Source organism: Musca vetustissima, unplaced genomic scaffold (assembly GCF_032173495.1).
Source record: "Musca vetustissima isolate MV318-11 ecotype Yass unplaced genomic scaffold, APGP_CSIRO_Mvet_v1 utg47811, whole genome shotgun sequence".
NCBI lineage: Eukaryota > Metazoa > Arthropoda > Insecta > Diptera > Muscidae > Musca > Musca vetustissima.
In genome coordinates, this window is record NW_026879147.1 from 186,580 (window position 1) to 212,990 (window position 26,411).

At 34.9% G+C, this 26,411-nt stretch overlaps 3 protein-coding genes across 3 annotated transcripts; 2 read left to right on the forward strand and 1 right to left on the reverse strand.

Moving 5' to 3' along the window:
* Positions 1–6,331: 6,331 nt before the first annotated feature.
* Positions 6,332–14,296, reverse strand: LOC133323956 (ATP-binding cassette sub-family C member 10). Its single transcript, XM_061532857.1, has 10 exons — positions 13,936–14,296; positions 12,993–13,712; positions 12,211–12,929; positions 11,958–12,149; positions 9,186–9,303; positions 8,883–9,122; positions 8,664–8,806; positions 8,416–8,595; positions 7,939–8,349; positions 6,332–7,783 (listed from the first exon to the last, which is right to left on the reverse strand). Exons 1-10 carry the CDS (start codon positions 14,294–14,296, stop codon positions 6,332–6,334), a joined length of 4,536 nt encoding a protein of 1,511 aa, XP_061388841.1.
* Positions 14,297–16,701: 2,405 nt separating this feature from the next.
* On the forward strand, positions 16,702–23,578 carry LOC133323957 (tetratricopeptide repeat protein 7B; the record flags this gene model as incomplete). The annotated part of the gene is made up of 9 exons (XM_061532858.1): positions 16,702–16,825; positions 16,892–17,171; positions 17,235–17,346; positions 17,410–18,337; positions 18,405–18,953; positions 22,204–22,331; positions 22,410–22,523; positions 23,191–23,387; positions 23,446–23,578. Coding segments are annotated over 9 exons (2,565 nt in total), but the record flags the coding sequence as incomplete, so codon positions are not given.
* Positions 23,579–24,701: 1,123 nt separating this feature from the next.
* Positions 24,702–25,868, forward strand: LOC133323958 (coiled-coil domain-containing protein 97). Its single transcript, XM_061532859.1, has one exon. The coding sequence runs from the start codon at positions 24,702–24,704 to the stop codon at positions 25,866–25,868; it is 1,167 nt and encodes a 388-aa protein (XP_061388843.1).
* Positions 25,869–26,411: the final 543 nt, after the last annotated feature.

Genomic DNA, 26,411 nt, shown 5'->3' on the forward strand with positions numbered 1-26,411 from the left:
TTGTTTGTGGCAATTGGTGCCGCAGCCTTTGTTGCTTTGACTTATGATAAATATAACGAGAGGAATTGTTGACATACCACCACCTCCGCCAGCAGCCACTGTATTCTCTTCATCCGTACTATCCGAATAATGTTCGGAAATTTGCATGCGAATACTACCGAAAGAATTCCGAATCAATTGTACCACTTCCGAATCAAACCATTTACGGAGATTAGAAAACATCCAGCACGTAGACCCGCCTGATCGGCTGGTGAATTTGCAATAATGCATGACAAACGACATGGCTGTTGGCCGGATATGGTAAAACCAAAACCATTATAACCATGTCTCACCTCGGCGATTCGGGTGCCAAAATTGGTCGTTTCATACGTGTACGTTGAATTGGAGGCAGTTGCCGCTGTGTGTACTGTTAGCCTACATATTAGAGAGTGGATATAATATTGAAGTCCTTGACCCTATGTGTTAGGTCGCTACATCAAATAATGGAATTATAATAATAAACATGTTTTTAAAGTACAATGGTTCTGAACCTCTCCAACAGAATAGACGCTAAGATATCATTAAGATAATACATTGTTAGTTTTAAGCTTTTGGAGTAGTTTATGTTTTGTTGTTCTTTGAATCGCTTTTGGCCTTTGGGCTAGATTCTCGTTCATGAAATAAATTGAATTGAATTAAATTAAATTAGTAGAGCTCTGAAATTTACGTCAGGTTACGTTGATTATGAGTTGGGCAATACATTCAAAAGCCCACCACAATATCCACTTCGACGGAATTTTGTACCCCCATAAAATAATTTCTAAAAAAAATAAAAACTCATATTTTTCTTAATTTTTAAGAAAATCAACATTGTATTCCTTCCAATCCCACAGACGTGGCTTTAATTTAGCATTGCGGATTCCTGGTGAATCAAATATCTTCAGTCCCTATATATCGGAATATTACCTAATTTGTTATGCCTTCTTTTATGTTTACCCTAATATTTTTATTTTCCTTATCTTTTTTGTTTTCATCTCATCTCATTAGACTAAAAACGATGACAAATTTGAAAAAGCAATTAATAAATTTGAAGCAGAATTTAATAAAATAATTTCTGAACAGAAATTCTAAAATAATTCACACACACAGATTCAATGGAAAATCAAGCAAGTATTATTAGCATTAAGATGTTGATAAATTTTCAATAATTATTAGGGCTTAATTATTTTTATATATTTTACAATTTAAAAATTTAAAAAATCATAATAAATTGTTTTAATTTTTATATATATTTTAACGTTATAAACATTTATTGCCACAAGTTTTTATTAATAAAAATACAAATTATTTTACAAAACAAATAATTTTACAAATACAAATAATTTTTTAAATGAAATTATTTTCTAAACCATCAAACAAATTTAAGTTCTCCAAAAATTATATATCAAATTAAAGTTTTATTAATTAAATAATTTATTAATAACAATGCATTCGAATATAATCACATTACATATTTTTAAAGTTAATTTAAAATTGAAGTAACCTCAACAATTCTATATCAAATTAAAGTTGTATGTTCATTTTGAAAAATATCCACTGTATGTTAATTTTTTTAAATTATAAGTTATGAAGTAGTTTTTAAGTGCTAATTATAAAATACAAAATTTATACAATGGTTTGTTAAAAACAATGTATTTGGATTACAAAACAAAAAATCTCTCACTTATTAATGTTGTTAATCGTATGTCTATAAACTTGTGTTAATGTTTATGTTCTAAAAGCAATTAAATATTCAGTTTAGAATTTAAAAAATATTTTTAATTTGTAATTGTTGTGGAATTGAATTCATAGACTACATACTTAAAAAATATATTTTAATTTTTGTTCAATTCGAAAATTATTTGGCTGTTTTTTTCCTATAAAAAATGTTGTTTAAGTTTTCTAGTTTACTATAAGAATCTACTGGATTATATCGATCCGATGTGGTGCTGTTTGGAATATATTCGTCGTTGGAATGTACAGTCTACCTTGAAGGACGACTCCTTAAAACCTTACGAAGCAACGTGCCTACCAGTGTTTAAATGTTTGCAATCAGATACCTGGGCGCCTCAGTATAATATTAATAATAGTACCAAGTCCTTGAATACATTATATACTCCAGTTCTCGATGACATATGGATGCTAAATCCCTTTAATGAAAATCAAAAAAAAAACAGAAGTTTAGGCTTCAGCACAAGTAGGTATACTAAAGCCCTGTGTACAATTCTTGTCTTCTTTTCTAGACAGAATGAGTCCCTCTTTGTACTGATCCAGGGAAGTATTCCAGTTTATATATAGGACAATACCCAACCCAATGAAAGGCGAGGATGATAACTGTAATATGGACGTAATCGGAGTGTCAGACAGGGATGCAAATGGCAAAAGTTCGAAATACAAATAAGGGTATGACAAAAGAAGGACGATATTATATTGCCTACGAATGTTGATAATAATCCTAGTTCATAAACGAATTGGTATTCTTACACCTTAAGGAAGCAAAAAAAGAATAATGCAATAACGACTCAAGGGTACTATTACAATTCCCACTTCGTATACAGTTGGTATCCCTGTCTAAACCTCTACCAATGTGAAGACTAAGTCAGTACACTATTCAAAATTTCGTGTAAATCGAAAGATATACAGGGACTTTGGTGTACCATTTACATTAAATCAGACGAAAATATATATGGGAGCTATATCTAACTTAACACATATCATTGTAGACTTATTTCAAACCGATTTTTTCCAATTTCAATAGGGTTCGTCCTTGAGCCAATTCGGATCGTAAATGCGACCTGTATTTTGTTTACAATTTAACATGGAAAGACAGTCAGACGGACATGCATAAATCGACCCAGAAAGTGATTCTATGCGTATTCTCGAATGGAACCATGTGTCTATCTCGTTTCCTTTTGTCTGTTACAAACATATGCACAAAGACATAATACCCTGTACCACAGTGTAGTGAAGGGCATAAAGATGAGATCGAATGAGAACCACGTATGAATCAAGTGGTAATGCTACACATGAAATAAACCACCAAACAAGAAGATTAATAACGATGAGCGTATCATCAATTCTTATTGCCTTGTTGTGTATCTTCTCGGCCGACCATCGAAGTTTACAGTTTGGTGGGATAAACCTATTTAAGGGGTTCACGGTTAAAAACTGCGGGAATAAGGTATTTAACGACGTCCGCAGTAAATAAACTCAACCCCTATTAAGAAGCCAGTCAAGAAATTACGCATGGTATGGTCACCTCTGTGTAATTTCCACATCTTCAGTAACTTTACAGTCTCCAAGACCGCTAACGAGAACAAGCTAAGAAAAATAATTAAAAAACATTTTTTACATAAAGTTTTGGTCGTAATTCGTTGGAATTGGTTCGATTCGAATTTTACAGAAACAGGACGTAAATTGGATTCTCCCCGTGTGGTTGGACTCGTGACAACGAAAACATCTCAGTATATCTTCCATACCAGAAGTCTGACACATCACGTATTTTATTACGTAAGTTGGTCGAGGATGTGGGAACGCAAGCATACTAATCCTACGATGTAATGCGAACTGAGGAAGCAGTGATACGAACTTCAGAGGTGAGTCGGTTTTCTATTTCATTCTAAACAATTATCTCTCCAAAAGCAATAATGTAATATTTTTGTAAGTAGATGAAGGATTGATGTCATAGACATCATTCTTACACTTGTGAACAGCGACGAAGTTTTAAATTGGGTTGTTTCTTAAGAATGTTCTTTTTCGGATCGCAAGATGATATCGTTTACATTTTTATACCCTACACAACTATGTTGTTAGGGTATTATAGCTTTGTGCAGCCCCAAGAGTTTGTATCGCCGCGAAATATTGGTCCTAGACCCACCTTTAAGTATACCGATCGTCATATCTCGACTAGCTGAGTCGATCTAGACATGTTTGTCCGTCCGTCCTTCCGTCTGTCCATTATAATTTGTAAACACGTTACAGGCCACAGTTATGGACCAATCTTTACGAAATTTTGCAAGTAGGATGGGTTCTGGCCAATGAAGACCCCTATTGTTTTTGGAAAAGATCGGTTAATATTTAGGGGATGAAATGGACCAAAAACTTTATTTTTGTCGGTTTTTTTGGTCGCTGCAGAGGCCGCAATTATGGCCCAAACACCGCGAATTTTTGCATGGAGAAGGGGATCGGGCCAACGAATAAGCATGCCTGTTTTGATAAGGATCGGTCAATATTTGGCGGGTCAAATGGACCCTGACTTTTGTGTGAAAAATTACAAAATTTGTATTCTATAGCGTATATATTTACTCCTGAAGGACATAGGCGCGAGGAGTTGATAGTATATTCAAGAGGAGTGGTTGGCCTTTAAATTGATACCAATTATATGTGGGAGTTACACTTAAATATTTACAGATGCTTACTTATTCAGATATTATTTAGTAACCCATTACCCCACTGGAGGGCGCAAATATAGCGCTGAGGTTCCAGTTATGGTCAAGGTCAACGCCTATAATTTTCGGCGATGATCAGATAATAATTTTGGGATGAAGTGGACCGAAAACTTAATTTTTTTGTGTGTTTTTCGAGTCGATCAATTGCCAAAAGCCGAACATCACAACACAACCCACTGTGAAGGGAACCTGTATAAGTAATTAGAAGGGCCGTACTGAATATTGGAAATATTCGGAAAATATGTCAGTGTAAGGAAGAGATGCTGTTGACCTCTAATCAGGCAAGAGAGTGCAGCTATTACGAAATATTGCCCAGGCTCGTAATAAAACTCCGCAGAAAGTTAGAGTTACGTGGTAGTTGTGTAGGGTATCGTATGGTCGGCCCCGTCCGACTATACTGCACCGCTAACTGGTTTCTAATATCTTTTCCAGATTTACTTCTCCCCTCTACCAACATTAATGTCGCTCTGCTCATGAGCCCTATATTTATAAAAATAAGGTGTTAAATTGAGCAAGTTCATTGTCGGGGATTAGTGTTCTGTAAGAGCCCTTTTTGGCCTTCTATTAGAAGACCTTTTTGCCTCCTTTAAAAAGAATACCTTTTGGCCTTATACTAGAGGACGTTTCGGACTTTTTAGAGTGGCTGGAGCAACTCGGAATCATAATCGTTGCCGTTTATAAGTATCCATGTTTGTATTCATTAAGAAGGTCGTTTGACCTTCTAAAAGAGAGTTTTTTGATATTCTTAGAAAGGCAAACTAGAGCAAGTGCAAGACGTAATCATTATTAGTCATCGTCTTCATTAACCCTTTGAGCCCCGAATTTTTTTCCGCAGTATTAGAACAAATTTATGTTCACAGATTTAATGCAACTATCCTATATAGGATATGAACAAAATTTGATATTGTTACATCCTTGCATTCGGGAGATATAGTATTCTTTCGGAAAAATTAAAGTCCAATATCAAGAAAACCAAATGCAACATCGACAGAAAAATCATTTTAAATTATTCTCTATATTCATTTTTACAGGAAACAAAAATAATTCTAATGACAGAATTCGTAAACTTTGAATACGAAGCGATTTAAATTATTTGGACTGTATACACAAATTAGTACTGTACACAAATTTACCTTCTTCTCTATATTGAAAAGCTCATAACTTTACCAAAATGTTGAATTTTTTTGATTTTTCTTTTGATATGTGTCGTCCATAATCAGGTCTTGACATATGAAATCCAAATAATATATATCTACTAGCTGCATATATAATATAAGCTCTAAAACATTTTGTTGCCTGTGGGCAACATTGGGCCACAAAGGGTTAAGAAGACATTTTGGTCCTTTAAAGAAAGACAGATTTGAAAAAAATAAATAAATTGATAGACTATACAAAGATGGTCTTGGTTTGGATATATTAAAAATTAATTTTTCAAAGGCTAGCCAAGACGTGTCTATAAAATAAGAACAAAACAAATAAAAGGTTTTATTTTTTTCTGGTCTATTATTTTTTAATTAAGATTTCCATTTATTTAAAAAAGAAACAAACATTTCTAAATTTAAATATTTTATTATTGTGTATTAATAATTAGATATTCCTAAAACAAAACATAGCATTTTCATTATTTTAAAATAACTACAAATGTTGTAATTTGATTATATACATTGTTTCCTTTATAAATTTGTTTTTTCATTTAACAATTAAAAATATTTTTCTCTAATGTTTTTTGGGGACAGTATTAAATGTGATAACATAAATAAAACATACATATATTGATATATATTATATTATATTATATTATTAAAAAAAATTAAATAAAAATTAAATTTTAAAATTACAAATAAAAAGTCTTACAATTTCCCCACTCAATTATCACTTTGACAAAATTGTTGCTTGTCAATGTGTTGAGCCTGCAGCATACTATAAAACAAGGAATTACTATCTTGGGCCAATGCCTGAGGTGTACCCTGCTCCCGTATCTGACCCTGATCGACGACAATAATACGATCCATATTGTGTAGACCCTGCAAACGATGTGCTATGAAAATAATTGTAGAACTTTTAAAGGATGTCTTTATGGCTTGATGCATTGCAAATTCCGAATCTTCATCTAAATTTGAGGTACCCTCATCGATACAAACAACTTTGGAATTTTTCAACAGGGCTCGGGCTAAACAAAGTAATTGTTTTTGTCCCGCGGAGAGATTGATACCACCTCTCTCTAATTTACCATCTAAACCGCCCATGGATTGTACCAAACAAGTGACAGCATTACAATTTGTTATGGCATGCCATATTTCGGAATCGTAATGAGCTCCACGAGGATCAAGATTTTCTCGTACCGTACCCTCGAAAAGGAAGGGTTCCTGGGGAATGATGCCAATACGATCGCGTAGAGTGAAGAGAGATAAGGTTTTCAAATTAACACAATCTAAGAGAATTTCTCCCCTTGTTATGGGTGCCACACGCATCAGGGCAGCCAGTATTGAAGATTTTCCCGCCCCCGTACGCCCAACTATTGCCAAACGTTCAAAGGCCTCTGTTTTAAAGTTGATGTCATGCAGCGCCGGCGTTAAATGCTCCCTATAGCGGAGCTCAACTTTACGAAAATCGATTGAACCTTGAGCAGGCCAACCAAATGGTGGATTCACGCTACCATCGGCATTATCTTCTCCTTCAATTTGTAAATATTGTTCGATACGTTCGACAGCCACTAATTCTTGTTCTGTCTCAGCAACAGCATTTAGTACACCACCCAAAATGTGGGTTACACTGAGAGCATATGAGATGGCCAAACCCACTAGACCCGGATTACTTGCATGGGCGGAAGTCACAGCTGCCAAAATGCCGGCTCCACCAACCAATACCGCACCCAATAACTGTAAACGCATGCTAAGCCAATTTTGTGCTGCCGAAGATGTTAACTGGGCCTTGATGCTCTCTTCCAATTTGGCGTGAAAATCTCGCTGAAACCTTGAACTGGCACGCATTGTTCGAATGGTGTTTAAACCTTGCAGAGTTTCGGTGAAATGGGTGTAAAGCGGTGACAGAGCGTTACTAGACAGCCTTTTAATATCACGCGATGCATGACGATACCGATGCTGTAAGCTAAGATATATCGGTACCATGGGTACAATAACTAGACCCAACCAAGGCATGGCATAAAGACTGATAACTATGGCGCCGATCAGACCCACAACTTGGGCAAGTAAAATATTTAAAATAAATGGCAATGAATCGTCGACGGTGTATGTGTCCGAGGAAAAACGATTCAAAATACGTCCCACCGATGTGATGTCGAAGAAACTGAATTTGGCCTGAAGTGAGACAGAAAGAGAGAAAAAAGAAAATGTGTTTATGAAATTTTGTTTTTTTTTAATCCAAGCTTAAAATATTTTTTGAATCCATTTTTAGAAAAAAAACATTTTTTTATTATATACCAAAATAAATTCTTTGGAAACATTATACTTACATACATAACTTTGTGTAGCAATTTATCGTGAATAAATTTCGCCGCCTTTAAACCAGCATAGGCAAACAAAAAAGATCTTGCCATTGTTACCAAAGAATTGGTAATGGTCAAGGAAGCATATACACCCAAATAATAACCCGTGGTATGTGTTTCCGTATTATCCGAATCATTTGAAAACAATTGTACAGGCTTAATAACATGCAGCAATAGATTTGTATCATTCGCTGTATCATTCGAATTGCCATCCAGTGTGGTATCCGTTACCCAATGGGCCAACCAGGCATCGGATAAATTTCTTGTTATTTGCATAAATACCACTGAGAATAAAACTAAAATTGCCAAGGGTGATGAAACTGCTTTCCAATAGCAGGCGAAGACATTCATTGCCAGATGGCCATATTCTCGGGATTCCTGGATTTGTAAAGGAGACATTAATAAATTGGTTTATTGTATAGTATTTTTGTATCGCAAATTTACCTCCAACATTATACTATCTACACTATTATTGTCACCATCTTTTTGCAGTTCATCCAAATTTATCGATGCCCGCCGTTTTTCCATCATATCAGCCTCATCATTTGAGTCCTCTAAACTCAAGTCAATGCTCTCGGTCATGTATTCGCTCATTGTCAACTTACCATTTTCTAAATGTAGAATCTAAAAAAAATTGGGAAATACAATTAATTTCAATTTTTTTAAAGAATAAAATCGTATTGCCTCCTCACCTGATTGGCATGATAAAATAGCGTAGTATTTCGTGTTATAATTATTCGCGTTTTATCTTTTAATAAATTTAAAACACAATGTTTAACAATATGTTTGGCTACATGGGCATCTAGGGATGCCAAAATGTCATCCAATAAGTAAACTGTAAAAACGGAAAGAAAAAGAAACCATTTTATTCCAATGAACTCAATTAAAAAGAAGTAGTCCATATTTCATACACTTTTTATCCTGATAAACAGCTCTGGCTAAGGCCACCCGGGCCCGTTGTCCACCCGACAGGGTGCGACCATTTTCTCCAATACCCACCAAATCACCACCGAGCGCTGTGATATCCTCATTTAAGGCACATGCAAATAATACTGATTTGTACCATTGTTCATCGAACACCCCACCCCAAATAATATTGTCACGTATCGTGCCACGTTGAAGCCATGGGGTTTGGGGTACATAACCAAAACCTTTTAGAGGAAAATAATAAAATAATTTTTATTCAAAATTTTCAGTTGAAAATGTTTACATACCCGATGTCAAATCATGTATACAAATTGAACCTTCAATACAGTTAATACCAGCCACAATGGCGGCTATTAGACTGCTTTTACCCGAACCCACGGGGCCTTCAATGCAAACAAGTTCACCCTGTAATAGAAAAAAATCAAATATTATAAAAATGAAATAAAAAATAGAAAAAAAATATTTTAAATAATTAAAATATTTATGTTATTTTTTAAGTATTTAAAAAATCTATATTATTAAAAAATGTATTTTGAAAAAAATATATTTTTGTTAATTTGTAAAAAAATTATATTTGCACGAAAATACAAAATAGTATATATATCTGAATTTAAAAAAGTTTAACATTTTTTAAATTTATGTCAATTTTTTTAATCGATTTTTAGAAAAAATAAAAAAAAGATTATCGATACCAATAAATGAGTAAAGTGATTTACTGACTGTCTTTACGATTCATCAACGCCCAGACGAAACGGATGAAGCTAGAATCTTGAATTTTTGGGTGAGGGTAACTCTTGGTCCAAAGGTGACAGATAAGGCTGGGTTTTTGGAAATTCGTACTAGAACGGTACGAAAGTACAACATAAATGTGATACCATTTGTATTTGGTGAACCGGTAGAGCTAGAACTCTTAAATTTTAAATGAGGGTCACTGATGGAGTGTAGAATAGATATAGCAAAGGGTTTTGGACATTCGGACTAAGAGTAAGCGATAAGTACTAAAATGTACCAAATTTTGTACAATTTCATCGCATGTGAATAGATAGAGCTTAAAACATGCAATTTCGAATCCGAATTAGGGTTGAGATAAAGGGTATATTTAGGGAGATGGTTTTTGAAAGCGTGTACTCATGTTACGAAAAGTAATATATGGTACTATATTTGGTACAAATTTAATTCGGAGGTACAAATCGAGCTGGAGTCCTTAAATTCGGAGTGTAGGATTAGGATATGTACGTAGTTTTGGAATTTTTTTTAATTATGTGTACGAAAAGTACTAAATCATACTATAATTGGTACAATTTGGATTTGGGTGAACCGATAGAGCGGGAACGATGAAATTTTGAGTCAGGATTATTGTAGGGGTGTAGGATTAGTATCAGGATTCAGTTTAAGAAATTAATACCTATGGGTCCTAAATAGTACTAATTTTGGTACAATTTAAATTTTAGATGAACCAATAGAGCTAGAATCATGACATTTGGAGACAGGATCACTATTGGAGTGTAAGATCGAGATATGTAGGAAGTTTTAGAAATTTGCCTAATGTGTACTAAATTTGGTGCAATTTGAATTGTGGGTGAACCGATAGAATTGGAATCCTGAGATTTTGATTTAGGAACACCGAGGAGGTGTAGGATTGGGGTATGTAGGAAGTTTTGGAAATTCGTACTATTGTGTATTAAATTTAGTACAATGTGAATTGTGGGTGAACAGATAGAGGTGGAATCCTGAAACTTGGATTTAGAATCACTTTGGGGTGAAGGTTTGGGTTAAGTAGGAAGTTTTGGAAATTCGTACTACTGTGTACTAAATTTAGTACAATTTGAATTGTGGGTGAACCGATAGAGTTGGAATCCTGAAACTAGGATTTCGGATCACGGTGTAGGTTTGGGGTAAGAAGGTTTTTGAAATTCGTACAACTGTGTACTAAATTTGGTATAATTTGAATTTGAAATTATTGTGGTGGTATAGGATCGGGGTATGCAGTAAGTTTTGTTGGATGGTTGAGGAGGGTACTTATGGAAATAATGTGTGCTAAATGGAACTAAAATTTTTGATTTGGGTGAACCTTTAGAGCTCGAATTATGAAATTTGGTACTCAAATTAAATTGACGGTCGATATTAATGTGGGGATTGCTTAGTTTTTATGACATATGCAGTTTTGCTAGTATTTAATAAAATTTAAATATTTACTAGTTACTAGAAAAATATTTGAATTTTATTATTTATATATTTTAAACCCAAATACTTTTAATTAACTTTATTTTATACATATATAGTTTTTAAAATTTTTGAAACACTTCTATATTGTTTTTAAATACTTTTTTAAGAATTATTTTTGGATTTATTGAAATATGTTTTTAAGTATTTAAATACCTAAAACATGTTTATATTTTAGGTTTAGGGTTTAATAACAAACATTTTGAAAAAGGGTTAAAAAATATGTTTCACGAATATTAGAAAAAAAAAACACAGAATAATAAATAATAATAAAATTTGAAGAATTTAAAAAATAACTATTTTTTTCAAAAAATAATTTTGTTTTATAATAATATACGTATCGTTCATTTGCTGCAAGACAGGCAAAACTCAAAAAGACGATTTTGCAGAAAATTCGTTTTAAGTTTTCAATTTACTCACACTTTATATGGGACAGAGGAACTTCTACAGCTTCTCAATTAGAGTGTGTAAGAGATATTCATATGAATTTTTGACACAGCATGAGGTATATTATAGCGAACAATCGTGCATCATTAACTCGAAAATCACGTTTTTGAGTTATGCATGTCTTGCAGCAAATGAACGAAATGTTAAAAACATTAAAAAATCAATAATCTAAAAATATATATATAAAATCTTTTAATAAATAGGATATCAAAGAATAATCTGATAGTATGTATTTTAAAATGCATGAATGAAAAAAGTATATGTAAAAAAGTATTCAAACAAGACTATAAAAAATTCTTTTTTGATAAAAGTTTTTTAAATATTTTTAATTTATTTTTTTTTCAATAGATTTTTTGTTATAATTTTTTTACAAAATTTTCTCTACTTACCTTCTTCACTTCCATATTGATTTGTTCCAAACGGAATGTGGTAATTTGTAAGTCATTTTCAATAGCCTCAGCTTCATATTCAAATGTGGCATCTTTTAGCTGTAAAACAGTAATGGGTTCATCCACCGTGGATGATATGGAACTGGCTTTCATAATGGGATTATAGTATGAGGAAAAATCTAAATCTTGGAGCTAGGAAAGGAATTAAAAAAAATAAATATATTTTTTATAGGAGAAAAATGGCCACACATACATCAATAAGTTCCTGAACCCGTTTCACCGAAATCCATGCCTCCACCAAACCATTTAATACCCATGGAAAAGCATTTAGCGGGCCAATAAGTAAATTTAACAAAGCCACACTTGTATATGTTGTTGAGGCAATTAATGGATTACCCATCCATACCGAAACCCCGAAGGTTAGAAAACACATGAGCACCGGGGTGGTGGCCCAAAAATAAACACACCATGCATCTAAATATTTACGTTTACCCAAAAATTTAACTTCTTCTTTGCGTAGATTTAAAATCTTTTTTATGAAAACATCTTCCCAGGCATTGAGTTTAATCTGTTTCGCTCCCGACATAGTTTCACTTGTTGCCGAGAGGCGAGCATCTTTCGCAGTCATCAGACCCTGTGAATAGTAGGCAATACGTTTGGCTAACCAACGATTGATGGGTATAAGAGCGGTGGCGAAGACAACACCAGCTAAAAAGGCTGCACCCAACTGCGTGTAGAGCAAATAGAGAGTTGTAAACAATTGAAATGGTATACTCCAAAATGAATGGAAGGATATACAGGAGTTGACAATACGATCTGTATCGGTGGACATGAGATTTAATACTTCGGGGGTTGCATCCTTGAGGCCGCGGGCCTCCAATGCTTTGCGATATATGGCACTGACCACACCAATTCGCATTTTCATGCCAATCAACGACATGCGCCACATAAAATGACACGAGCAAAATGCATCTGTAATACAATCACGATTAATTCGAATCTCTAAATATATATTTTTTTCAATATTTTACTTACACACCAATTGCGTTCCCAACAAACCCAATGCATAAATATAGGGTTTCCAGTTTGTTTCCTCATTTTCCTCATCTCCATTACTATTATTGTTGTTGTTTGAACCCGTGGCTTGACTTAATAAGCCGCCTAGTAATAGGGGCCCAGCAAAGCTGGTGGTATCTGCTATAAATCTTAAAATACCTATGGAATAAAACTCCTTGCCAAAGGCCTTGTGTAAGGCCCATACCAAATTCTTCGACCTTGATATGCTAGTTTGCAGTTTTTCACTAATACGTGATATATTTAAAGCCTCTGGTAGATCAAAAAGATCTTCAATTCGTTTTAAATTGCCAGCCAGCCCTTTTGATATTAGAGGTCCAACCCAATGGAACAGTAGACGGGAACCAAAATTCGCCTCATCTTGAGCATGACCCAAATGAACTTCATTAAAATCAAAATGGAAATGGGTATAACGTTGCGATAACAATGATGTGGTTTCCGATAGGCTATCCTGATGAGGCATCCGTTGTGCTGAATATACGGCATTGCCCTTGGGCAGTAGGGTAACAACATAACATAGATCTAATAACAAAGTGGCCAAACTCCATGGCCACCAATCATAATGGCGACTTGAGCGTAACCATACCGCATCCAAAACAAATACAGCCAGCCACATTACAGTCATCACCAGCGGTCCACGGTGATTTACATGGCCAAAGTTGCGTGATGATAATAAATAGCCTGGAATTAGAAAGAACACAAACATACATACAACTTAAAACAAAATCATTGCAAAATAGGGGATTTTTTTCAAAAGAACCCACCCCTACTACTTTTTCTTAACTCACACTCCCCACAACATACTATGAGCCTACCATGTACAAATCGATAAAACACAAACAAGTGATAAGAATTGAAAAAATAAAATATGAAGATTGATTTACTTCCGTCCGTCCTTCCTTACCTCCATGCACTACCCACATAACACACTCCGCACATACAATCAAAACATCGGCAGCATACAATTTTACACCCATACGATAAAATAGAAATATTTTCAATACGGGTAATGCGGCCAGCATTAACGAGATTAAAACTCTACAATTTATTGCCAGCAACTGGGTACGATTTCGTGCAACATTCCGGGAAAATGCACCAAAATTATATGCCGATATTGCTGCAAATATTGTATAGATGGGAAATTGCAGAACAATCTCTTGGAAACATGGCAGCAAATCATTGGAGCCGGCAGCAAATGGTTTAACGCCCGTCGAACAAAACTCCGACCAATTCCAGGCGAAATTCCAACCCATTTCCGATGACATGATGGACGAGCCTGAAAAAAAAACAAAAATTGTATTTTTCGTTGGTCTATGGAAACACCCATTTCCATTTCAATACCGGAAGATCTCTATGTTTACCTTGAATTCCTTCCTTCTCCTCCTTCTTCTTCTTTCTGTGTGTGATCGCTTTTTGACTTCCTTTTCCTAAATTATTGTTTCAGCAATTGATGAATGTATTGATTGTCCATTGCACGATGGATCATGGAAATTTGATAACAAATTGTTGTGACTAATATCAAATACGGTCCCTTCGTTTCCTTAAACCCCACACACAACAAAAATGAAAACAAACCACAACAAAAGGTAAACATTGATTTCACAACTGTCATTACGTACGCGAATACGTCATGCACTAACTGCGGCAAATATGATACAGAGTTGCCGCTGTCACATTAAATAGCAATATATTAGGGCTATTAAAAATAATTGAACTTGTCGAATAAAAATATAAAAATGGGACTCTAAACGGAGTTGTTTATAAACCAGCTAGGAAATATCGGTCGGAATGCCGTCTTACTTAGCTGGCTTGTGACAGAACTTTCGTTCCATAAGACGAGCTAAAAAAATTCGATATATTTTTTTTAGATAGGGAGTTTTGAAGTTCCATGAGAGTTCGCCAAAGTCTGAATTACTTGCTGAGCCGCCCAAGTATCAACAATGCTCCATTTGAACACAGTCGGACTGAAATAGGCCTTAGACCCCAGACCTAGGAATTGGTCGAAAATTTCATCTCGTTGATCTTAGACATTTCCTACGAGACTCTAAGTCTAAATATTTTGTAGATGCGCCCATGTTTACATTCTAATATACATACGTATGAGCACGATGCCCACTAAAATCCCAACGTAAGGGAGGTTACTTGAAGAATGTTAGGCATTTTACTTAGGGACACCAATTTCGCCACGTCGATCTTAGTCATTTCTTATGGGCCTCTAGTCTGAATACTTGTTGAGTCGCTCAAGTATCAACGAGGCTTCATACAGTACTGATGAGCACTAAAACCCAAGCGCTAGGTAGGTCACTTTAAAAAGAAGCTTACCAAAGACCTAGGGATTGGTTATTTAGGGCGCCATTTCCACCTCGTAGGTATTGACAATTCCCTCTGAGACACTAAGTCTGAATAATTTGTTTACGGCGCTCCAAAGCAGCATTTAAATACAGTGGTTAGGGGTCACTTTAGGAAGGAGCTTACCTAAGGCCTACCGATCGGTTATTTAGGAGTGCCAATTTCACTTCGCCGATCATGGTTATTTCCTCTAATGGTGTTTTTACACGATATGTATTTTACATATGTGCTGTCACTTATTTCATCCATATGTAATTCCTTATGTGTGTCAAAATTAGCAGCGTACACAAAAAATTTATTTTTGTGTTCAAATCGGCATATGTATTTTACATATGACATAACCTATAAACAAAGAAACACTTTTATTTTTTCTTAAATCAACATAATTTTTTTTATTAAACACCTACAAACGAAATAATAATTTGTAATTGTTGCCTTTTCATCCTTTTCTTTGACTTGCAATTGAAATATTTTCTTCCAAAAATTGTTTCAAAAAACAGCTGATTTCCTTATGTTTCACATACGAAAATAGAAGCGCGAAAAACTTTGATATAAAGGAAAAAAATACATATGTAATTGCATATCGTTTTGAAACATTGTTTAAAAAAATTTCCGTATGTTTCACATGACGAGTTCGATTTCCATATGTAAAAAAATGACAGCACATATGTAAAATACATATCGTGTAAAAACACCATAACACTCTAAGTCTGAACAAAATATTAAGGTGCCCAATGCTCCATTCGGTTACAGACTGAAAACTGTAAAACACTGATGAACACGAGGTGACATTAGAATGATTTTTTCCTCGTTGATCATGGAACCATAGGCACTCAGTCATTTCCGATAGAATTTAGTTCTGCTCCCCGTCGGCGGATCTGTCATAGGTAGTTTGTAGGTGAGAGAGTTGAGGGAAATGGTACTTCAGTTTTTTATTTTTATAAAATCCTCCAAAAAATCAAAAAGGCCCCAAAGAATGAATAGACTGAGCAAAGTGCATTATTCAACAACATGAACTGATGGTTCCAGTTGAGAATGGTTCCTATCATTTCACTGAATCATTTATTTGAACTTAAACAGAGAAGAAGAAGAGCAGAGTAATATCAAATCGATTAGATTTTTTCCGAATTGTGGAATATTTTTAGATAAAATCCAATTTAATCATAAAATCATAAAAGTTGGCATTAGTCGTATCCCAATTGGAATTGTTTCCATTTCAATCGTTAATTGGAATGTAAAATAAAGGAGAGAATATCCCTAAAATCTAGTGTAGAAAACATTGGAATCCCCAACAACACCCAAAACAAATATTAGGAATTGATTGGACAGGAGGATGCGTAATACATCGAAGGTTGAGACACTAATTGAGACCTGTCGCAGCGAGGGCAAATGGCAGAAGGTGATTGATTTAACCGATGAACTGAAGACAGGGTCTCCCAACAATGGTAGGTGACAAATCAAGGCCAATAGGATTACGAAATGTATTACTTTGTGATTCATTTTTTTTCCAGAGTGTTTAGCTCATTTCTTGGTGGGTGAGGCCCGTTTAGAATCGTATTTGGAAGAAAATCCGCCCATTGAAAGTAATTTTGCCAAAGCCAAGAGTGGCCTGAGTGATGCCCGCCGTAGCCTGAATTTGGTAACTGGGGAAAATGGCAAAACAGCTGGCATTGCATTGGATGCCTATCTACTGCTGGCCAAATTGTGTTATGCCTGCGGCGAGTATGAGAAGAGTTTGGAGAATTTTGTAAAGGCGGAATTGAACACATTGGCCGAGAAGGAATTAACTTTGTAAGTTTAGTAGGGAAAGGGTGGGCATTTTTAGAATGATTTCAATGGGTTATTTGTTTACAGGAGAAGCTTAAAGATACTGGCTGAGTCATATGCCATTAAGGGTCTGTGTTTGGAAAATCAAACCTCGAAGCCTTCATCTAAATTCAAGAAGGCTGAAAAGGAGGCAGAGATGGTAAGGGTTTTAATTTACCATTATAAAATAAATGTTATCGATGTTTTCTCCCTTTCCCCTTAGATTTCTTGCTTTGAACGGGCTACCGATTTGGGTTTACTCTATCTTCAAGAGCAGGACATTGCTGCCTATGCCACATCGGCCAATAATACGGGTGGTTCAACATTGGCCATTAATGCCAGTGTCCAGCAATCGGCCAGCAATATGGCCATTAGTTCTACAATTCCTGCAAATCCCCTAGAATTAAATCGGCGCATGGGTACCATTTTAGAAACTGCATTGCAGAGAGCACCCATTGTCCTAATTAAGGCTGGTAAACTTCAAGAGGCAATTGATCGTTATCGTATTATGTTGAATGCAATTGAAACTAAAACGACTCAGTCCCTACGTCTAACCTTAGCCAGGCAATTGGCTGAGGTTTTATTGCGAGGAGTTTCTGGTACAATATATACCGCGCCCTTCCAAAAGAAACAAGGCACCGCATCGACTCTCAAGACAAGTGGTACATCGAAAAAGCTGTGGAAACCTAGGAAGTATGCTGCGCGGAACCAATTTGTACCACGCAATCAACAAGAAGAGACCATTTTGTTACTTTTAATAGCTGAAGCCTTGGCTGTTAGGGATACCGTACTCTCACAAAGTCCTGAATTTAAAGTGGCACGTACCCATGCAATGGGTAATGCCACTGCGGTATATGATTTACTAACTTTGGCCACGGTGCGCTGGGGTTTGGTACAGCTACTCAATGAATCCTTTGAAAAGGCATTGAAATTCTCATTTGGAGAGCAACATGTTTGGCGTCAATATGGTATATCGCTGATGGCTGCTGGCAAACATATGCATGCTCTAAGGGTATTACAGGAATCCATGAAACTTAATCCCGGGGATCCACTGCCATGCCTCTTGGCTGCCAAGCTATGCTATGAGTCATTGGGCTTGATAAAAGAGGGTTTGGATTATGCCCATCAGGCTTTGAAAAGGGAGACCAAAGGTAGGAAATTTTTTAGAATTAATTTTTCCAATACATATCAAATTTTATTTCTTTTTTTTACCAACAGGTTTACGACCATCACGAGCTCAACTTTACGTCGGCATTGGTTATCAACAATTGGCCATACAAAGCACCCTGAAATTAGAAAGAGAAAACTACAACAAATTGGCATTGGATGCCTTGGAAAAGGCCGTACAAAACGATGGCAATGATCACCTGTGTGAATATTATCTGTCATTACAATACGCCCTACTCAATAACATTCCAGAAGCATTGACCCACATACGTTTCGCCTTGGCCTTACGTACCGAACATGCACCAAGTTTACATTTATTTGCATTACTTTTAACCGCATCAAGACGTCCACGCGAAGCATTGGTTGTCACCGAAGATGCTTTGGAGGAATTTCCAGATAATTTAAATCTTCTACATGTTAAGGCTCATCTTCAATTACATTTACAAGATGCTGAAATTGCATTGGTCACAGTACAACGTATGTTGGCAATATGGCGTGAACTATATGAGGGTCAAGTCAACGTTGAGGAAGAAAAACATTCGGATACAAAGAGTTTAATACTGCATGTGCCATCGTCACAAATGTCCGATAAGGATTCAAGTAAGTAGTGTGGTGAAATAATAATTTTTTTACAGAGAATTTACTTAGGGTTTGGGAAGCTATAAAGGTATACAATAAAGATAGAGGAATCTTTATTGTGGAGTCAATATGTCTAAACAATAGATTGAATACGACGTCAAACGTTTTGTACAAAAATCTGCAATGATTGGATCAAATAGTTGGACTAACTCCGAACATATCAACGTATGAAAATAATTTCATGCGCGCATCAGCCCACCAGGCTGTCTGAAATCCATTTGGCCTAATGACGAAGTCTAAAGGCGATAAAGAACATTTTTGGTCGTTTTAGCCTTAAGGCTAATGGAATAATTTCCGAAGGCAGTTGAGTCCAATTTTTTTAGAATATATTCAGGGAATATTTTTCCAAAGACCTCGTTGTTTTTTAAGTAAATTTTTCCAAACACCGCGTTGCCTTTTTTACATAAATTTTTCCAATGACCGCGTAGCCTTTTTATGAATATTTTTTCTAAGCACCGGCGTAGATTTTTTTAAAAACTATTTTTTATTTTTAGTACATTTTTATAAGATATATGTTTTGCAAAGCTCCATTTTTATGAAGAATATTTTTCCATGGTCCATTTAGACGTAGATTTTTATAAGGAATATTTTTCCAAAGTTCATGTATGCGCGGATTTTTAAAAGGAATATTTTTTCAAGGTCCATTTAGAGTTAGATTTTTATAAGGAATAAAGGCGTAGGTTTTTAAAAGAAATATTTTTCAAAGCTAATGGAATAATTTCCAAAGGCTGTTGAGTCTGGCGTTCTATACAGACGGATCCAAGATGGGAGAAGGTACAGGGGCTGGCGTCTACTGTTAAAGGCTAGGTATTGAGCTTACATACAAGTTGGATAGCAACTGTAGTGTTTTCCAAGCAGAAAACTTCGCGATTTGGAAGGCAGCGGAATTGATAAAAAGTCTGGATGCAGAGCCGGTGACTATCTTTGTGGCTCTTAAAGCCATCCAATCCTCTTACGTCAAATCTGAGACCGTCCTCAAGTGTAGAACACTTTTGGAATAACTTACAGCGATCGGTTGTGTTTGGTACCAGGACACCGCGACATCATGGGTGATGAAAGAGCTGACGAATTTGCTAGACGAGGTTCTCAACCTTCCGGTCTAGCAATTGATGGCTCAATCAAACCACCCATCATCTATATCGGAACGTTGGCACAACGAACCTAGGTGAAATGTGTCAAGCTCTATTTGGCCGACTCTATCTACCAAAAGGACACACTCACTGTTGAACCTGAGCAAAGCTGAAATAAGAGTAATGACCGGAATCATTATTGGTTATTGCAATATTAGGGCCTTTACCAGTAAATGGGACCATAATGCAACATATTACTATAGACTCAGCGTTGACGAGGAGGAGACGGAGACAATTGAGTATCTCGTGTGTCGCTGCCCAGTCCTGGCCTACTGCCGGCACAGACTAGTGGGTGCTCATTTTCTACCGAGTCTTAGTTTCTTCTCAACAACGGAACCTGCTCTAATCTACAGCATCATTAGAAACCTAAAGTGGTTTGGAATGTGCAACCATGACACGTAATATATCTTCTGTCCGATCTCTATAGCCATCGATACTATTTCAAACTTGCCTTCTTACATTTTCTTGTAAGCTTCTCAACTCTCTCTATCCCCCCACATTAGTGACTGCACGTCCCCAACATTACCTAGTCCTTGAAAAAATATTTATTCGTTTATTTCTGACCTCAAAAATTATTATATAAAAAATACACTTTACAATTGTTGTTTGATAGTCCTTGCAAAAGAATTCTTAAAACAAATGGATAAAAATGCTTTAACTCCCGATTATAGCTGCCTTAAAAATAAATGGTATTTATAGGTTTAGTAGTCCTTTCCAAAATATTCTTTTAAAATCTATGCTAGTAGAGTAAATATGGAACTGCGTACAAAACAGGATTAAATTACATAGTTTATGGTTCACATATTTTCCACTAGATGGATGAGTAAATGGTTCATGTGAAGACACGAACCATTTACCAGAAATGAAATTACCACCCTGTGATTGTTAGTAAAGCCATAACTCAAGAAGCTTAAGTCTACATCATTGTTAGCTGTAACACTATTGGTTCGTGTCTACGATACGGTAAAGGATGAAAATTAGATCAAATATTTCTATGAATCGATCTTTAAATTAAAATAAAATCTATGTTTTGCAAACTATTCTAATAAAAATCCATTCTTTGATAAAACTTGGAAAATTATTTTTCAAAAATCCACACATCATCCTACATTTTTTTGTCTGCCCCTATAACTCATATCGCTGAAATTGTATTATGCAATTTTCTGTGTGTCTTTTCATCCGAGGGACATATATTTAAAAACTTTGCATTTAAAATTTAATACTTTGTACATCATACTCTCATTTAAAATTATAAACCTACAATTTTTATAGGAAATTTCAATATTTTTAAATCCCGCAATTTCCCTCGCCACCCAACATTTTACTAATTTCGCGTAATAACTTAAAATCCTTGTGCCAAATATTAATACCTATTTTTTATTTTCTTTTTGAAACACATTAATTTCAAAATATATGTAAATATATATTTTTTCAACATTTATTTTCGGATAATTCCAATTCAAATAAAATAATATACTGTAAGTTTTAATGGTTATAAAAAGATTTTGTTAAATATTCTTTCCCGTTTTATTGAGTTTCACTTTGTTTACGTACTAAACTAAAATTCATTTGTTTGTTTTTTAATACTATCCTATAATCACTTTTAATAATTTTTTTCTAATAAAAATTGTTTTTTTTTATTTTTTAAAGAATTACCATAAAAGAAATGCTAAACAAAAAATCGTACACACTTCTTAATTGTTGTTGCTTTTAATTCGAAATGCTAAACAAGCCAATTGTGTAATCCCCCAACAAATTAAAGGACATTTTGTACGCCAAAGGAATTTACTCACCATAAACAAAAAATTGTTTAAGCAATTAAAAGCTTTATCTTACTCTCTCTTTCTCTCTTTCTAAATCACTTTCTCTAATCAAATACAATTTGTTTTCTTGTAATTTGTATGCTGTTGTTGTTGCCGTTTTATTCTTCCTACAAGTTTTATGCATTTTCTTTTTTATTATCTAGAGATATAATTATGTACACGTATTTGTTTTATTTTTCTGGCATTTTTCATTCACATTTGCGCTATGCTTTGGTAGTTAATTTTTATCTTTGTTATATCCTGAAATTTAATTTTAAGATTCTGTTTATGCGGCTTCTCTGGCGGCAGTATCACGTGTGGAACAAGCTTTAAGTGAGGCGGCCAGTTCTCTTAGCTCGTTTACTCCCAAACCTGGGCCACAACGACCATGGATGATACAAATTAAGGTAAAGAGGGAGGAAGGGAGAAGATTTTTATTTTTTTGTATTCTAACCAAAAAATTTTAAAATTTATTATTATTTTAGATCTGGTTACTTTTGGCCGATGTCTATTTGTCCATTGAACAACCTGCCGAGGCATTGAATTGCATACATGAGGCATCACAAATCTATCCATTGTCACATCAAATTATGTATATGGTAAGTACGCAACGATCGGAATCCGATCAATTGGTTTAAGACCAGCTGGGCTGTATAGAGACCAAAGGTCTTTATATATAGACCAGCTGGGCTGTATAGAGACCAAAGGTCTTTATATATAGACCAGCTGGGCTGTATAGGGACCAAAGGTCTTTACAGCCCAGCTGGGCTGTATAGAGACCAAAGGTCTTTATATATAGACCAGCTGGGCTGTATAGAGACCAAAGGTCTTTATATATAGACCCGCTGGGCTGTATAGAGACCAAAGGTCTTTATATATAGACCAGCTGGGCTGTATAGAGACCAAAGGTCTTTATATATAGACCAGCTGGGCTGTATAGAGACCAAAGGTCTTTATATATAGACCAGCTGGGCTGTATAGAGACCAAAGGTCTTTATATATAGACCAGCTGGGCTGTATAGAGACCAAAGGTCTTTATATATAGACCCGCTGGGCTGTATAGAGACCAAAGGTCTTTATATATGGACCCGCTGGGCTGTATAGAGACCAAACGTCTTTATATATAGACCCGCTGGGCTGTATAGAGACCAAACGTCTTTATATATAGACCAGCTGGGCTGTATAGAGACCAAAGGTCCCTATAAAGACCTTTTTTTTCAAATATAAAAATGAGATATTTCATTTAAAATTTCCATTCATTTTCAGCGAGGATTAGTCTGCGTCTATCAGGAGCAATGGAATGAAGCTAAGCAGTGTTTTTTGAATGCTGTGGCAGCCAATCCCAATCACACAGAAGCTTTAAGAGCATTGGGTGAGACCCATCATATTTTGGGTGAGCCTCGTTTGGCCGAAAAACTACTTAAAGATGCTGCAAAACTGGATCCAAATTGTCCCAAAATTTGGTAAATTCTTGAAATTTATTTTACTATAAAGACATATTTTTTATCGTTTTTTTTTCAGGTTCGCTTTGGGCAAAGTACTCGAAAGTCTGGGTGAATATACAGCATCTGCTGATTGCATGGCCACCGCATTACAATTGGAACCAACATGTCCTATACTTCCATTTACCTCAATAGCATTAACATTTGATTAAATTCGTTTCACAAATTCCCCAACCGAGAAAAACGAAGTCCTCTGTCCACAACAGTATTAACTAAAGTGGAAGGCTATTTTGTTTTTAATTACTAGAAAGATAAATGTGTTACTACTATTATGATTAAGTGTGTATGTATGTTGTTTCCTCGTTATGTCTTTATAGTGTGTAATTTTGGTGTTTTATTTGTCTTTGGTTAAATGCAATTTACGAACGATATATATAAAAATATATACTAATGGCAAAAATGGTTCCATACAAATGAAGGCGTGGATTTATTTATTTGTACTTTTTTCAAAGACTTTTTAAGGCGCGGATTTATTAAAGTAGAATTTTTTATAGACTACCAAAGGCGTGGTTTTATTTAAATATTTTTTAAAGACTATCCAAGGCGTGGATTTATTTAAGTAGAATTTTTTAAAGACTATCCGAGGCGATTTATTAAAGTACAATTTTTTAAAGACTATCCGAGGCGATTTATTAAAGTAGAATTTTTTAAAGACTATCCGAGGCGATTTATTAAAGTAGAATTTTTTAAAGACTATCCAAGGCGTGGATTTATTAAAGTATAATTTTTTAAAGACTATCCAAGGCGTGGATTTATTAAAGTAGAATTTTTTAAAGACTATCCAAGGCGTGGATTTTTTAAAGACTATCCAAGGCGTGGATTTTTTAAAGACTATCCAAGGCGTGGATTTTTTAAAGACTATCCAAGGCGTGGATTTTTTAAAGTAGAATTTTTTAAAGACTATCCAAGAAGTGAATTAAATAAAATGTATTTTTTTAAGACTATCCAAGGACTGAATTAAATAAAATTAATTTTTTAAGACTATCCAAGGCGTGGATTTATTGGATTTATCACTTCCAGATGTTCTATACCAAATAGCTACTGCTCGTACCTATAATACCCTACCTTTTGTAAACAAAATAAATCGATTGTGGTATCCCTAAAACAGCTGTTTAATTTCTGGTGGGAGTTACTAGAGTATATCGTTAAAGTTTATTTTGTTGAGACAAGTCGGTCGGATTAGGAGCCTGTTCATCCTTGCTGGAAGTCATCAGGAAGTGAATTCATCTCCTTGAGTCTCCTTTCAGTGAGAAGAAAATAAAGTATATTCTCATTATGACAGCGGATACAGAAGAGATACACCCAGGAGACAATCAAAAACTCACAACAATTGACAATACAAAGGAGAACCAAAAACCTTTGCCCCAGGAAATTATGGAAATCTTAAAAGATTTAAGTGAAAACAGCAAAATTGTTTTCAAATCTCAACAAAGAGGTGATCCGGAACTGCTGCAATCGGAAAAAATTCAACTGGCCAAAGATGTGTATCAACGGAATCCGCAAACGTTTTTAATACGTTTTGGCAGTTATATGCAGCAGAAACATTTGGAAGATTTCGCTCGGCTCTCGATTGCCGACAGCGATGAAGAAATGCATTCGATGGTTAGTGAATATCAAAGGAAACTGAAAACCCGCGCTCAGGATGTAAAGAATCGTAGATATGTGGCCCTGCAACGACTGATAGAGGGTGGGGAATATTTCAGTGAACAGGAAATGATGAAACGGTCACCGGAACTATATCATGAACTTGTTGGCCAGCATTTAAGTAAAGAAGAACGACAACTGCGGGATAGCTATGATGTTAAAAATACCACATTTTCTGGGATCCTAATGCACAATATGGAACGTGATGAAATTACCAAAATAATGGAAGAAGCAGAGAAGAAGGCGATAGAAACGCAGTCCGATGAATCGCGGGAAAGTACAAATTCACCCATATCCATTACAGAAATTAATGAGGGAAGTAATCCCAAAGATACTATCTTTGATGAAATCGATTCGGTGGTACCACAAAATTTCCAACAGCAGTGGGGTAATTTTGATAATGAACAACAGGCCTGCTCCTCAAGTAAAATAGAAAAGAAAAAGGCGAAGAAGAAGCCGGAGGTGACAAACAAAATCATACCTTTAAAGAATCTAATCACAGCCGATGAGCGGGAACTTTTACGACAGGAATTCATCAGTCAAATGCATGAATCCTTTCTGAATGGTCAGGATAGTGATTTTGATTATGCCACCGTAGATGATAATACCCAATATGATGATTTGGAAACTCTCAATCAAGATCGGGAGGATAAGTACTTTGAAGAGGATAGTGATGAGGAGGATGATGGTGGGGACGGGAAAGCAAATGATACCGGTACAATGGAACAAAGTGAATCGGAAGATGAATTAGATGTCTATATGAATCATTTAAATAAACATTTTAGTTTACAAAAATAATCGCAATGGATGTTTTTGTCTTTGGGTAATTTAAGAAGTCGTAAATTTAATTAATTTTTAGTTAGTAAATTTTTTTTTTTTTTGTTAGATGATTTTATTATTAAAAATGATACCAAATTTCCAGATATATGGGTAAGTAAAAGCTCAAATTTTAAATTAAATTATTAATTAAAAACTTATTTTTTTAAGAATATTTTTTTCAATGCCACGCCCTATAGGATTTTTTAAAGAATGTTTTTTTTTTCAAGGCCGTGGATTTTTTAAAGAATATTTTTTGAGGGACCAAAACAAGGCGTGGATTTTTTAAAGAATATTTTTTGAGGACCAAAAAAAGATTTTTAAAGATTAGTTTTCAGAGACCAATACAAGGCGTAGATTTTTTAAAGATTAGTTTTTAGAGACCAATACAAGGCGTAGATTTTTTAAAGATTAGTTTTTAGGGACCATTTTTTTCAACGACTATACAAGGCTTTGATTTTTTAAATATTAGTTTTTAGGGACCATTTTTTTCAACGACTATACAAGGCTTTGATTTTTTAAAAT